Source organism: Bidens hawaiensis, unplaced genomic scaffold, assembly GCF_021521415.1.
Source record: "Bidens hawaiensis isolate Kalapana, Puna unplaced genomic scaffold, B.hawaiensis_p1.1 tig00049900_1, whole genome shotgun sequence".
Classification (NCBI taxonomy): Eukaryota; Viridiplantae; Streptophyta; class Magnoliopsida; order Asterales; family Asteraceae; genus Bidens; species Bidens hawaiensis.
Genome location: NW_027498941.1, coordinates 1 through 13,399, shown reverse-complemented (window position 1 = coordinate 13,399; position 13,399 = coordinate 1). Strand labels below are relative to the sequence as shown.

General features: G+C 33.8%; 1 protein-coding gene across 1 annotated transcript; it reads right to left on the bottom strand.

Annotated features, from left to right (window-relative positions):
* Positions 1-1,086: 1,086 nt before the first annotated feature.
* On the bottom strand, positions 1,087-3,265 carry LOC143598284 (uncharacterized). Its single transcript, XM_077076537.1, has 4 exons — positions 3,236-3,265; positions 2,604-3,077; positions 1,923-2,507; positions 1,087-1,854 (listed from the first exon to the last, which is right to left on the bottom strand). The coding sequence occupies exons 1-4, from the start codon at positions 3,263-3,265 to the stop codon at positions 1,087-1,089; spliced, it is 1,857 nt and encodes a 618-aa protein (XP_076932652.1).
* Positions 3,266-13,399: the final 10,134 nt, after the last annotated feature.

Genomic DNA, 13,399 nt, shown 5'->3' with positions numbered 1-13,399 from the left:
AACAATAAATAAAAATAGACATCCCTAAATGTTGTAACATGAGCAGTTCGGTCGCGCTCATTCCCACTTTCTGTTTAGGAACATGTTGTTTAGCGAATACTTGAATAGCAATATTATATTATATTCGAAACTAACAGTTTAGTAAGCGAACCAAGGGAAACTCTGAATTAGTTTAGCATACGTTGGGTGACTGATCACAATTTCCCTAAGTTCATATTTCAGGCTAATCAATGTTAAGCAGCATGAATATAATGGGACTAATCATTGATGCTTAAATTTTATAAATTTCATTTTTAGGATTGTTTGATTTTGCGAACTAATGCATTTGTTTATGTTTCAATCTTTAATTTCATATTTCAATTGTATAAATTTCTATGCTCATTTTCAGAAATCATGTCTTCTAAATACTTATCCGATAGTAAAAAACGTAAATAAAGAAAAAATAGTGAGGTGTCAACTAAAACTTTAATTTCGTTACCATTGAGGTCTCAGCCCCATGATTTTAGTATATGCCCATGGCCATGCATGATTTGAAAGAGTTGAAACGACGTTTAGTTTAGTTTAGTTTAGTTAGTAGTTTAAAATGAGAAATGGTTGGCGACTTGACTCATTTGAACCCAACACAATACATTGAATGGCCGGTATTATAATATTCGGATAACATAAAATAAGGTTTTGTTCATTTGCAATACACGTCACCAATACTCTTATCCTTGTTTAGTTAGTAGTTTAAAATGAGAAATGGTTGGCGACTTGATTCATTTGAACCCATCACTATACATTGAATGGCCGGTATTATAATATTCGGATAACATAAAATAAGGTTTTGTTCATTTGCAATACACGTCACCAACAGCGGCGGATCCAGGAATTCTTTTTGGGTGGTGCACTACTTTTATATATTTCAATTTCACCGAGTCGGGTATATAAAATTCCGGGTCGGTTTGAGGTTCGGGTCGGTTCGATGGTTCGGGAAAAGTTCATTACATAATAAAAATACGATAAAATAATAAAAGAGACACCGTCATTAGAAATTAAAAAACACATAATATCAATACAATAGTCTTTATGAATTAAAAAAAATTCTTATAGTTGTTCCCTACGAGTCTTCATCTTTTGAAATCGTTGCATTACTTCTTCAACCGAAACTTGTTGGAGGAATTCCCTTTCAATGTAACAAATGCAAGAATCGTTCATGTATTCATCACCCATCCTATTACGCAAATCCGTTTTCACATTCTTCATTGAAGAAAAACATCTTTCAACACTTGCCGTTGCAACCGGCAAAACCAATGATAACTTTATTAAACGATACACTAACGGATAATCAATGTGTAATCTTGTTTTCACCATCATTTTAGCAAGATCGCCTAAGCCACTCAAGTTGGCAAACCGCTTATCTTCTTTCACGTTAGTAATGTAGTGGCCAAGTTCATATACAAGCTTATCCTTTTCATCAAAATCAAAATCACATGGATACATCTCGGCCAAGTTTATCAAGTTTACTATACTAAAGGCACTAAAATTACAAGACGGGCTCAAAGAACTCATATTAGTAAGCAATTTAGTGGTTACCTCATTAAAGCAGCTTCCAAGCTCTTGAATTTGCATATCGAGAACCGTGTTGAAATTATTAACCACATAATGATGACGATTGGTGATACCGGTCTTCTTTCTTTTAAATCTCGGGTCAACATACTCGGCTTCCATATCAACCACTTCAATTTCATATTTTTCACAAAAGGATGTGACATCTTCCAAAAGTGAGTCAAAACCTTCAAGTCGATACCTTTTTAGGCCTTCATCAGTTAACTTAACTAGCTTAACTGCATTCAACATATCTTTTGATCTTTTCTTTGAAGCGCTTGACACAATGTGTTAGTAACACCCAAGATGTATTTCATCAAATGTAAATAAAATACAAAATTAAAAGTTTTTATGAATTCTTGAAGCCCACGTGATTCATTTTGGTAATTTGAAAACTCTCCCGATTTTTCTATATATTCAAGCACGTCAATAACACAAGGATATAAAGTAAGAAAACGGAGAATTGTTTTTTCATGAGAACTCCAACGTGTATCCCCAGCTCTTGCAGGTGACAACTCTTGATTCTTTCCACTTCCGGTTTCAACTTCCGAATTCAATCCCAAACTTTCTCTTTGACTTTCTCTTAACAAATCTATTCTTTTACAAGATCCACCAACAACATTTACTAAATTTGATAATTCTTTATAAAGTCTGTAAATCTCATAATGTTTGATTGCAAGGCCCACAACAACAAGTTGAAGTTGGTGAGCAAAACAATGAACATAATATGCCGAAGAATTTTCTTTCATGATTAAAGCTTTCAAACCATTAAACTCACCGGACATGTTGCTTGCACCGTCATATCCTTGGCCTCTTACTCTACCAATACTCAAGTTGTGGCGAGCAAATAGGTCATCAATTGCAGCTTTAAGAGATAACGCGGTTGTTTCCATAACATGAACAAGGCCAATAAATCGCTCCTTCACAAATCATAATTTATCAACATATCTTAAAACCACGGCCATTTGTTCTTTTTTAGAAATATCTCTCGATTCATCAACTAATATGGAAAAGACATCATCATTAAGTTCTTCAAATATCCTCTTTAATACTTCTTCTGCAAAACAATTACAAAGTTCTTTCTGGATTGATGGAGACGTCATTTGATTATTCCCGGGAGCATTACCCAATATAACCTTACCAATTTCTTCACTTAGTTCTCCAAACACTTTTAAGAACTCAATAAAATTTCCCCTGTAAAGAGATTCTTCAGACTCATCATGACCACAAAAAGCTAATGAACCATTCAACAATGCTTTGGTAAGTCTAGCCGAAGCATGTAATCGGATTCTATATTGTTTTTTATGTAGATCTGTTCCCTTATCAATGGCCACAGGTATAGACTGAGCTTGGTTAAGTAAGTCTTTCCCCTTTTTACGTGCTTTGTTGTGAAAACTATTGATTTTTCCAACATGGTTGCTAAATTTCTCCCGACACCTATTCCAACATCGCAATCCTTCACTTAGAAATGCATCATTTTGTCCACTTTCCTTAAACAAGTAACAATGCAAACAATACACTTTATCCGCTTTGACACTATATTCCAACCAATTTCCAAATTTACTAGTGTACCATTTCTTATTAAAGCGTCTTAATTTACCACTAAAATTTGTTAGAGGACAATCATGCCCGGTTGGTTGACATGGACCTCTAAGTAGATATGCCCGTCTAATTTCATCTTTTTGACTTGGGTGATAAGATGAAATTGGTTGCCTTTCGGAAGGATCCCATGGTAGATCATCCAAATTTATTTTTAATGGTTTACTACTTGAAGATGATGATCCAAGGTTCGATGGTTCACTTTGATAATAATTCTTCTTATTCAAATACCTACAAATCAACAATTTCAAACTAACAAATTTAAAACTAAGAAACTAACAAAAACTAACAAACTAACAAATTAAAACCAATAATCTAACAAACTAAAACTAAATTTAACAAATAGCTTAACATTTAAGTAGTTAATAACACCTAACAATTATGAACAATAATCTAACAGTTAAGTGTTAATAACACTTAACAATTATGATTTATGAACAATTAACATTTAAAAATAAATTATTACCTTCAAAGTGGGAGCCGGGAGGATTCGAGACTGATAGGGACGGTGGTGGACGGTGGTCAGTGGGCACTGGACGACAGGACGGTGGTCAGTGGGCAGTGGGCAGCGGACGGCGGTGGACGGTGGTCAGTGGGCTGCCGGCTGGGCAGTGGCTGGCTGCGTGCTGTAGTGTTGTTTGTTTGCGATTTGCGAAGAGACTCAACTCTCAAGAGAGGCCAGAGGCTGAGAGGCGCTGCAGCTGCTTCAGTGCTTTGCTTATGTAGTTATGTTATAAAAAACCCTAACATACATCAGTTAGGGTAACTTAGTAAAAAAAAAAAAAAACTATTAAAAACGGGAATATAACTTGCGACCTCCGGGTTACAAAACCCACAAACTACCAGCCGGGCATGCACTTTATATGTTTTTAAGATGGTTCCTGTATAATTTATAGGGTGGTTCCTTTATTATTTTCTATATATAAATACACTATAATTTCGAAACTCGGAACCACCCGTTACTACCGTAGATCCGCCCATGGTCACCAATACTCTTATCCTTGTTTAGTTAGTAGTTTAAAATGAGAAATGGTTGGCGACTTGATTCATTTGAACCAAAAACTATACATTGAATGGCCGGTATTATAATATTCGGATAACATAAAATAAGGTTTTGTTCATTTGCAATACACGTCACCAATACTCTTATCCTTGTTTATCTTATTTTTCGTAAAAAGAGAGGTTTAGGAAATGCAGAAAATTAAATATTCTCTGGGATGTGGGGAGGCCCATCTGGACATGCATCTTATCTTTGACCAATTGCCCGTGGCCCCAGTCTCAAGGTTGAGGCGTGATAACCGTGTCCTGATATTTGCCCCGGCCCCTTGTTTCACATATTACATATTCAATCCCAAGTGTAACTTTGTTTACTGTCTCATATATTTAATTTATTTCATTTTTCTAGCATTATTAGATGGAGTCACATAGAGCATTCCCAACCCATTTCCTAAAATTATGTGAGAAGAGTTTATAAATTATAGGGTGGGGTTGTGAGTGGAGAAGTGAGAAAATTTATATGGGAAAGTTAAATTTGAGGTTTTACTGTAGATACTGTATAATTTTTTAATATTTTCTTAAAGTAGTTGTGAGTGAAAGAAAGAGAAAATTTGATGATAAAGGTATAAAAATTATTATTTAATTAAACAGAAGAGAGAAAATACAGTGTTTTTTAGTGTAATTATATGATATATACATATATATATGAATATAGGATACGAAACGGGATGGGAATGCTCTTATGTGACCAATATTTTAATCTTTTAAATTTTAACAGTTATTTAAAAGATGTGGCAAAACGGGTTAATTATCTTCGGATTTTAATTACTTTCTATTGTACTTCTGATCATATTTATAAAGAACCAGTTGAGCTGCATCAGTTTGATGTTATTTATTAAGAATTAGTTTCAATCACTAATATACTTATGAGTATGCTAAATTACATTAATTTGATGAATGTAGAGGATATACTGACTGATATAATAGAAGATGTATGTACTAAAATAATTTCTAAAAGTAGAATCGTTGAAAATGTCTATTGTTTTCTAGCAGTAAAATATATATATCAACAATAATTAATTATTGTTATTTGAATGTGAAGAAAAAGTATTTTAAAATGTGAATACGATTTATTATTAATTAGTAGTATTATTAAAATGAATATTGACACAATATAAAAGTTTCACTACTAAACTAGCAATAAAATATAAAATGTGAAAGATAAACTTCATTCACATCAAATTTACGGACGAAAATAATTACTCCCTCCGTACCGGTCAAAGTGACTTAGTTTGAAAAACACAAAGTTTAAGTCGGATTGAATGATTACTTTTATGCTAACCAAATGACAATAATGTCCTTGGAAAATGGGTCCATCATATTGTTTATTAATGCTAGTTGTGTGTGCTTAAGAGTAAACTTGGAAATTGGCTAATAAATTTTGAAAGTAGACTTGTAAGGTCCCGTTCCCGGTAACCCTACTTTGGTGTTGAATTTACTCATAAACACAATTATAACATTAGAGTTAATTTAAACTTTCACGGAAATAATTTAAAACTTCAACATCACATTACAAACATGCATTTTTGTCATAACATACAAATTGTCTTTTCATAACATAACATAAAATAGTCTTAACACTTCATCATAGATGTCAGCCTCTTTATCTCGTGCCATGTGTTCCTCCTCAAGCCAGCTGCCTCAACCTATCTGCCTGCGCGCATACTAAAAGTCAGCTATGTTGAGTGAGTTCTAGTTAATCAATTTAACATACAATACATTCCTACCCTTACTCATACGCGTCCGAAGATACGTATTCATACATTACTTTGCTATTACTTCTTTCACACATACTTTATATACATGCATACGTATTTACATACTTTCTTTCATAAAACCCTATGGTATACCATAAGCTGTTCTACATTAAACATCACAGATATTGTAAGGGTCTGGTCCCTACCATCACAGATATTATAAGGGTCTGGTCCCTAACATCACAGATATTATAAGGGTCTGATCCCTAACATCACAGATATTATAACGGTCTGGTCCCTACTGCCTCGAATAACCTTACATTTATCATACGTGTGTATTTTACCTGTCTCATGTATATAATATATATATATATATACATGCTCATTCATACTATCATTATATAGTAATAACATCCAATACATAGTCATACACTTATCAATTAAGTAAATGTATTAACTATCACCTAAGAGTATGCACACAGCCCCGAAAACATTTCAAAGAGAAATGGGGCTAGAACTCACCTGGAGTCGATTTCTCTCGCCGTTAATAGTAATTCCTTTCTTTAGTTGAGCACGGCTAACTGTTCAACACATTATGCGTGTCAATTATCTATTACCACAACTACCTACATCTAAATTTATGAAACCCTCAACTAACGGGGGTCCGGGGGCAGCGCCCCTGGTAGCGGGGTCTAGGGGCGGCAGCCCCTAGCAGGGTCCAAGGAGCAGCGCCCCTGGCTGGGGTTGAGCTGGGACTGTTTCGCTTAGCACGGAAGCGTTTCGCTTCGCAAGAAACTGTTTCGCTTCGCATGGAAGCGTTTCGCTTCGCATGGCTAAGCGAAGCGAAATGCCTGTTTCGTTTCTCATGGCTGAGCGAAGCGAAATGCCTGCCTTTATTCGCTTTTACCATTTTTAAGCCATTTTTCTTCGTGGCTCTTCCTCAGGACCTGATTTTTACTCTTTCCCAACTTTTGACACATTCTGACCCCATGCACCTGATCCTGAACCCATCTCTCAAAGTCCAAACACCACCTTTTTATCACAAAGTGCACCCGAGAGATTATAACTTACCAAGTTTATATTTTTCTTACATTTCACAACCCGGTCTATCATTTTAACTGTTTGCATGCCGATTCTAATCACAAAACTTAACCATTTTAAACTAAAACCCACCTTTTGCTTGCGGGTTGAAGTTCAGATCTTGACAACTCGAGGATCTGGAAATGATTCTTGTTGCTTGACGATGTTAAACACAAGATTCCACCCTTCTTTGGCTTGGATTTTAAATCCAAGTGCTAGAGAGAGTGTATGTGTGTGTTTCTTGAGTGTGTGTGTTTGTGTGTTTGGATGAGAAAAGAAAAGAAAAGAAAGGGAGGAGTAGTTGGGTATATATATAGAGGGGGGGTTTCATGGGTCTCACCACCCATTCTCAATTCCTACTCCAATTATTATCCAAATACTTAACACACGACTAACTTAACGACACACAGTTAAATAACAAAACTTTCCGTCATTTATTATTTAACAAAAAATTGGATGTTACAAGACATTTATAATAGAACAAATAAAAAAAGAAATATAGACACTTTTAATGGGACGGAGGGAGTAAAAGAAATTCGATGTTGAAAACAAAAAAATCAAATTTACATATTGACAATTTATATAACGATATCTCCAATTCACATACTAATTAGTACTTAATTACTTCTATGTACATGATGATATTCGCCACTCTATAGCTCGTTTTAATTACAAACATACTCACTTAAAACTTAAGAGCATCGAGATCTATACGAATAATATTCATCAGAATGATTTCCCTCATCGAAATTGAGCGAGTAACTAACGGCATCATATTGAAAGTTCAAAGGCTTCGAAGATCCATATATACTTTTCCTGCTTCCTTCAATCACCTTTTTCATCAGCTTCTTCAACTTCGAGCTCCGCCTGTTTATGCGTGAGTACTCCTCCTGGTCGGAGTACGAAGAACTCGACGAACACTCTGAGCCGTTAGATAATCGTCGTTCAATGGTGTAGCTGAGGTCAGTTGCATGGGCCATTTTATCAAAAGAGAGACTTGAGTTGCTTCTTGTAGTGATGATGTTTGAGTGGTGGAAGTGTAGGTTTTATATATAGTTGGTGCATGAGGGGCAATTTGGTAAATTTAGACTAGATTGAAGAGCGTTAAGTGAAGGACGTGGAAAGTGTGTTTGGATCGTCAGATTACTATCTTTAATTACTCTTTACACATGGTTGTGAGACTTATAATATTGTATATGAGCGAATTTTACGTAACCATATCACTTGGATGATGCTTATGTAATACTTTTGTTTGAATTATAGTGGGATTTAAATTTGTTTATCAAACCAACAAATCAGGAAAAAGTCATCTAAAGACGTTTGTCACCAATGAGGTCATCGCTAGCTTGAGAGCACTATATTGTTTTCGAGCTTATGTTTTATTTGAATTTATTTTTCAATACAAATAATATTTGTATGTAATATTATTTTCAAAAAGAGATACCATAGCAACAATTCCAATATTTTTTTATATAAGAAAGTTTTTTGTCAAAGGTCTAATGACTTATGTAGTCTGCAACAAAATGGTATGTCCAGACTTCGTACAATGGTGCAACAAAATCATTGATATGATTTTTCTACCAATACAAAGTTGCTACCATGTGTCCATGTTTTTAATCAGTTTTTCTCACATGTTACATGATGCCTCCAAATTACGGATGATGTGTTTTGAGCAAACACTAAGAACCAAATGTATAATTTTAAATCCCGATCAAGACCAAATTCATAAAACAACTATACTGCCTAAACAATCTGAGTAACCTTTTTCTTCTATAAATTTGCGTAAATGGTTAGGATTAAAATTTTAAATCCAGCAACTAATACATAATATCTTTATATGTCTTTTCTAAACTTTATATTTACTTTATAACAAATTTAATATAATTTTGTAAACCGATTACATGACAAAATATACATTAATTTTGTGATCACTTAGAATTGCGGTTGTTTGCAGTCTCATTTGTAGCTTTTAACCCGGATATCAACTTATTAACCCAGTATTAACAATGTTATTGTGTTGTATTTTCAAAATATAGCCCAAAATGCGATATTGGGTTATGCTGTCTAGTTTAGTCGTATCTATAGTATCCTAGGTGTAATGATAAAACACTATATTTCAAATGAAGATTTTAAATTAGAATTCAATTTTTTATATATATTAAGAACCATCCTTAGTAAGTTTGCCCTGCAACTTGTGTATGCTTTTGATCTGAGTCAAAACCAAACTTTAAAGCACTTTAAAACGATTGTTTTGTAAAGTGATTAAAGTCTTATCTTTTATACAAGGACCACAAAAACCAAAAGGGAAAAAGGATATCCACAAAATCTTTGGTTCATTCTGTATTACTTGCATGTTGTGGTCTTAATGTCATTTTGGAGGTACAAAATCTGTTTGTTTTATGAAGAAGGACATGTTTTAATTCTAATGTGCATACTTTTCCACTCTTCGTGAATAAAAATAATAATATTAAGACTACTTTTTATGTTTTATTAAAAATTGTGTATTTGCCGAAATTGTTTTTAGTTAAGAACATTTTTGGTACATTTTCGTTTCTCCTGTTTTAAACTTTTCATAAATAAAATAACCTATGTGAATACTCTGACATTAGTTATCATAAATGTTTGGTTTTAATATATACATAAATTAGCTAGTAATGTATGTAAACTAAAAAATTTTATATTGTTATATATCTGTAATCGAAGGTCGAGGGTTTGAACCTCAATGATTCTTCCCTTTCTTTTTTTTCACGTACATTGGTCACCTCCGGATATCAGTCTTAATTATTATTTTCTATTTACATTTAAACCACCCTAATTTGGAACGAAGTATCTGTTTTCATAGAGCGGGTTTTTTCTAGGTCCAAACATTTAATTTACTTATTTTGTTAACTTCATGAAATAGAAAATGAATATTAGTTAAATAACATTTTTTTTTGTCTTAGGTAATCCAGTAAATTAAATAGTTTATTTTTTTTTTCTTTTCTCACTTGAACAATTACTGATGAATACCTTTTTAGTTACCAATAACATAGAAATCAAAAGGTATTATGTTTCCGACTTTCAGGTTATATCTTTGTATGGCCTATTTACATCATTGTTTAGCCTTAAAAGAGATGAAAGAAATAATGTTTGTTGGATACAGAACATTACTCCTATCTCACACCTTCTACTTTTACAAAAGAACATATATAACATCAATGCCCATTCACCTTTGCCTTTTAGGATCTTCATTTACACTATTTATCCACTTGCATACACGAAAAGTTTCTAAAAACCTATACTTTAATTTAAGATAGGGGTCATGAGATTACAAACGTCAACTGATTAATCTAATCCATCAATCGATCAATCACTATTGATTCACCATGCTCATGTTTTGAAAAGACTGGTGTCTATTACCAATGGACTGAGGATCGTGGTTCGTCTATGTCATGTCATGCTTTATCATTTCGTTTAATATCGTGTCATGCTTATCATTAAAACATTGTTACATCTCTTTATTAGCTGTTTTTTAGCTTTTGATGAGCTTTTGCTTTAGTTATATGTTTTGCCTAGCTTTTCCATACATCATGAGTTTGATTCAAGGAAATGATCCATTTGAATTTTCTCTCATATGCTTTGGTCAAAAAATAATAACTTTAGTATTAAATTGTGTACATGCATTTTTATAATGTATTGTGCAGAAAGTAAAGTCAGTCAACCATGAGACCTATGTTGCAAGCATTTGAGTCCTATACAACATTTCACATTGTTCGTCCAACCTTAGGCTATTATGCACAGTGACAGTTGAATGTTTGGGATCAGGATATTGGATCGGTACCATAGGGAACACCACGTCATCCCCATCGGTATCGATGCCTTTTAGTATAGACGGTGAATTCATGACGACCATTCCAATTATTTTTTATTGTTGAGAGTAATTAAAAAAATAAACAAGAAATACTTTTGGACCACTTAGATGAATTAATAAAAAAAGGTATATTATTAGTATTTTTATTTTATTTTTAAAACCCTATAAATTCAAACTTTTAAGTCACATTTTTTACACACCAAACTTTTATTTTCTCTCTCTCAAATATTCAGCATAATTTATATGGATTACTTGTAAACATCTGATGATGAGGCTTTTGAAACAAACATGTGCAACTTGGGATTACTCACTAACGTTGTTTCTGCATCGATGTTTGAAGTTTAAGACACAACAAATCAAGAATTGTGAAGTGACGCACGAACATCTAGTGCACCATTATTTAGCTCAAAATTTCCTATTCAATGACGGAATATTACACAAAAGGTGTCGCATAATAGATGACCTTAAGGAAGAATACCATTTTGCATCCGTCAAATTTAAAATGCTTCCATATCAAAACAGTTTTTTTTTCTTTAAAAAAAATAGATAAATTTTCATACAAATTAAGTACAAACAATGAAACTTGATTTTTAAAAGACCTTATTCCATCATTCCATGATCAATCCATTCTCACACATGTACAAAGGGGACTTACACGTTATGTTTGCATGTCTAGTCTTAAAGAGATCACAGAATTAATGTTTGTTGCATACACAAAATGTTTCAAAGGAAAATTTGGGCCATAGTGTTCATTAACTCTCTGGTAAGTAACTGATAGTTAATCTAGTCTTAACCCATTAACTGCTTGCTCTAGCTCAGCCCAATAAGAACTAACTTAAAATTTAACTAGCCCGTGATTTAAGTTTCAACCGAATATATACATGGACGCCCAGCCCAACTCGGTTGGTTTTGGGGTCTCAATCCAACCCGGTAAATTTGTTTTCTGAATAATGTTTGGAATTACTTTAAATACCTAGGTTAAGTGAGCATTTTTAAGATGGAATGCCTACCATCCATACTAATTTAATTGCCCAAGACTGGCTCACAAAAGAACGTCATCAATGAGGAAATCCAACGATTTAGCATTAAGTCAGGTTTCAAACTTGAGACCATAAAATCCTAAGCCTTAGCCATCACCCACATGTCATTAGACCAGAAGACTAACTGTGTCCAACCCTATAATTAAACTAACAAGCCAAAACCAGATGAATCGACTAGAAACTGTTTGAACATCTTTTAGGTGAAATGATGATTCACACCAATTAAATTTTTACGACTTATAATAAATCTGATGGCTTGAAATTAAATGTTATTCGAAGCATATTTTTTAGTAGAGTATTTGTTTATATATATTTGAAAACAAATAGATGGAATAATTTGAAGCTGTCACCTTTTGGCTTATGTAACACTGTTAAACCAACAACCAACCACTACCAACATTTGATGGATACTGACCATAACCTAAATTAACGTGAATGGTACTCGATTGTCGTTTGCCCACATGAGTGTCAGTGGTCTCGTCCCACTACCAGCAAGCACAACCAAAAAATATTCTTATCACCACAAATTCACTCTAATATTTTCTCATAAAATAATTGTTTTTATCTTGTTACAAAAAAGAAATAAGTTAACATGTAACCATCATATTAGAACATTTGATCAACGAAAATTGTCTTCCAAAATAGACATAAATTAAAAACATCAATGAAAAATTTAATTCATGAAATTACCAATACATTAATAGACATAAAAACATCAATGTACATTAAGCCTAAACCGATCTTAGCGACGATGATTGCCTTCATCGAAGTTTTGTGCATAACTAGCGGCGTCATAACGGTACACTAGCGGCTTTGACGAGCCGTATATGCTCCGCTTGCTTTCTTCAACCACCTTGTGCATCAGCTTCTTCCAGTACTTCCTTCTCTGACGCTCATTGTCATTGTCGTGTCTTCCGCTTTTGATTCTCGAGTATTGATCATCGATGGGGATGCATGACGGCGACATACAACCGGAGAAGTAAGAAAATCGCCGTTGATTAGTGAAGTGGTTTGTTGTAGTGGTCATTGTTCCTAGAGTCATGTGTTGTGAACTTGTGATGACTTATGACAAATAATTGTTTGGAGATAATATATGGATCTATCTTATGGTTGGTTGATGGGGGCTACTTTGGTAAATTTACTATCAACAGATACGCTTTTTGGTTTTGTTTTTATATTTATCTCGAGTGTACAAGCCAAAAAGGTCGTTTTAATTGTCACAGTGAGCGACACTGACCCTGTATATTGGGTTATAGCTAGAGGTGCATAAATCGGGTTTCTCAAATACCCGGTTTAAGGTATAAAACTAGATTCGGATATGACCGGGTATTGGAAAATCGGTTATTGGTAATACCCGGGTCGGGTTGGGGTCCGGGTATTCTCTAAAAACCATACCCTATACATCGGGTTCCGGTCGGGTATAGAACCGGGTATTCTAAAACAGGGTATTTGAATACCCTATTTCCGGGTATTGAAAAACCCTATTTTCG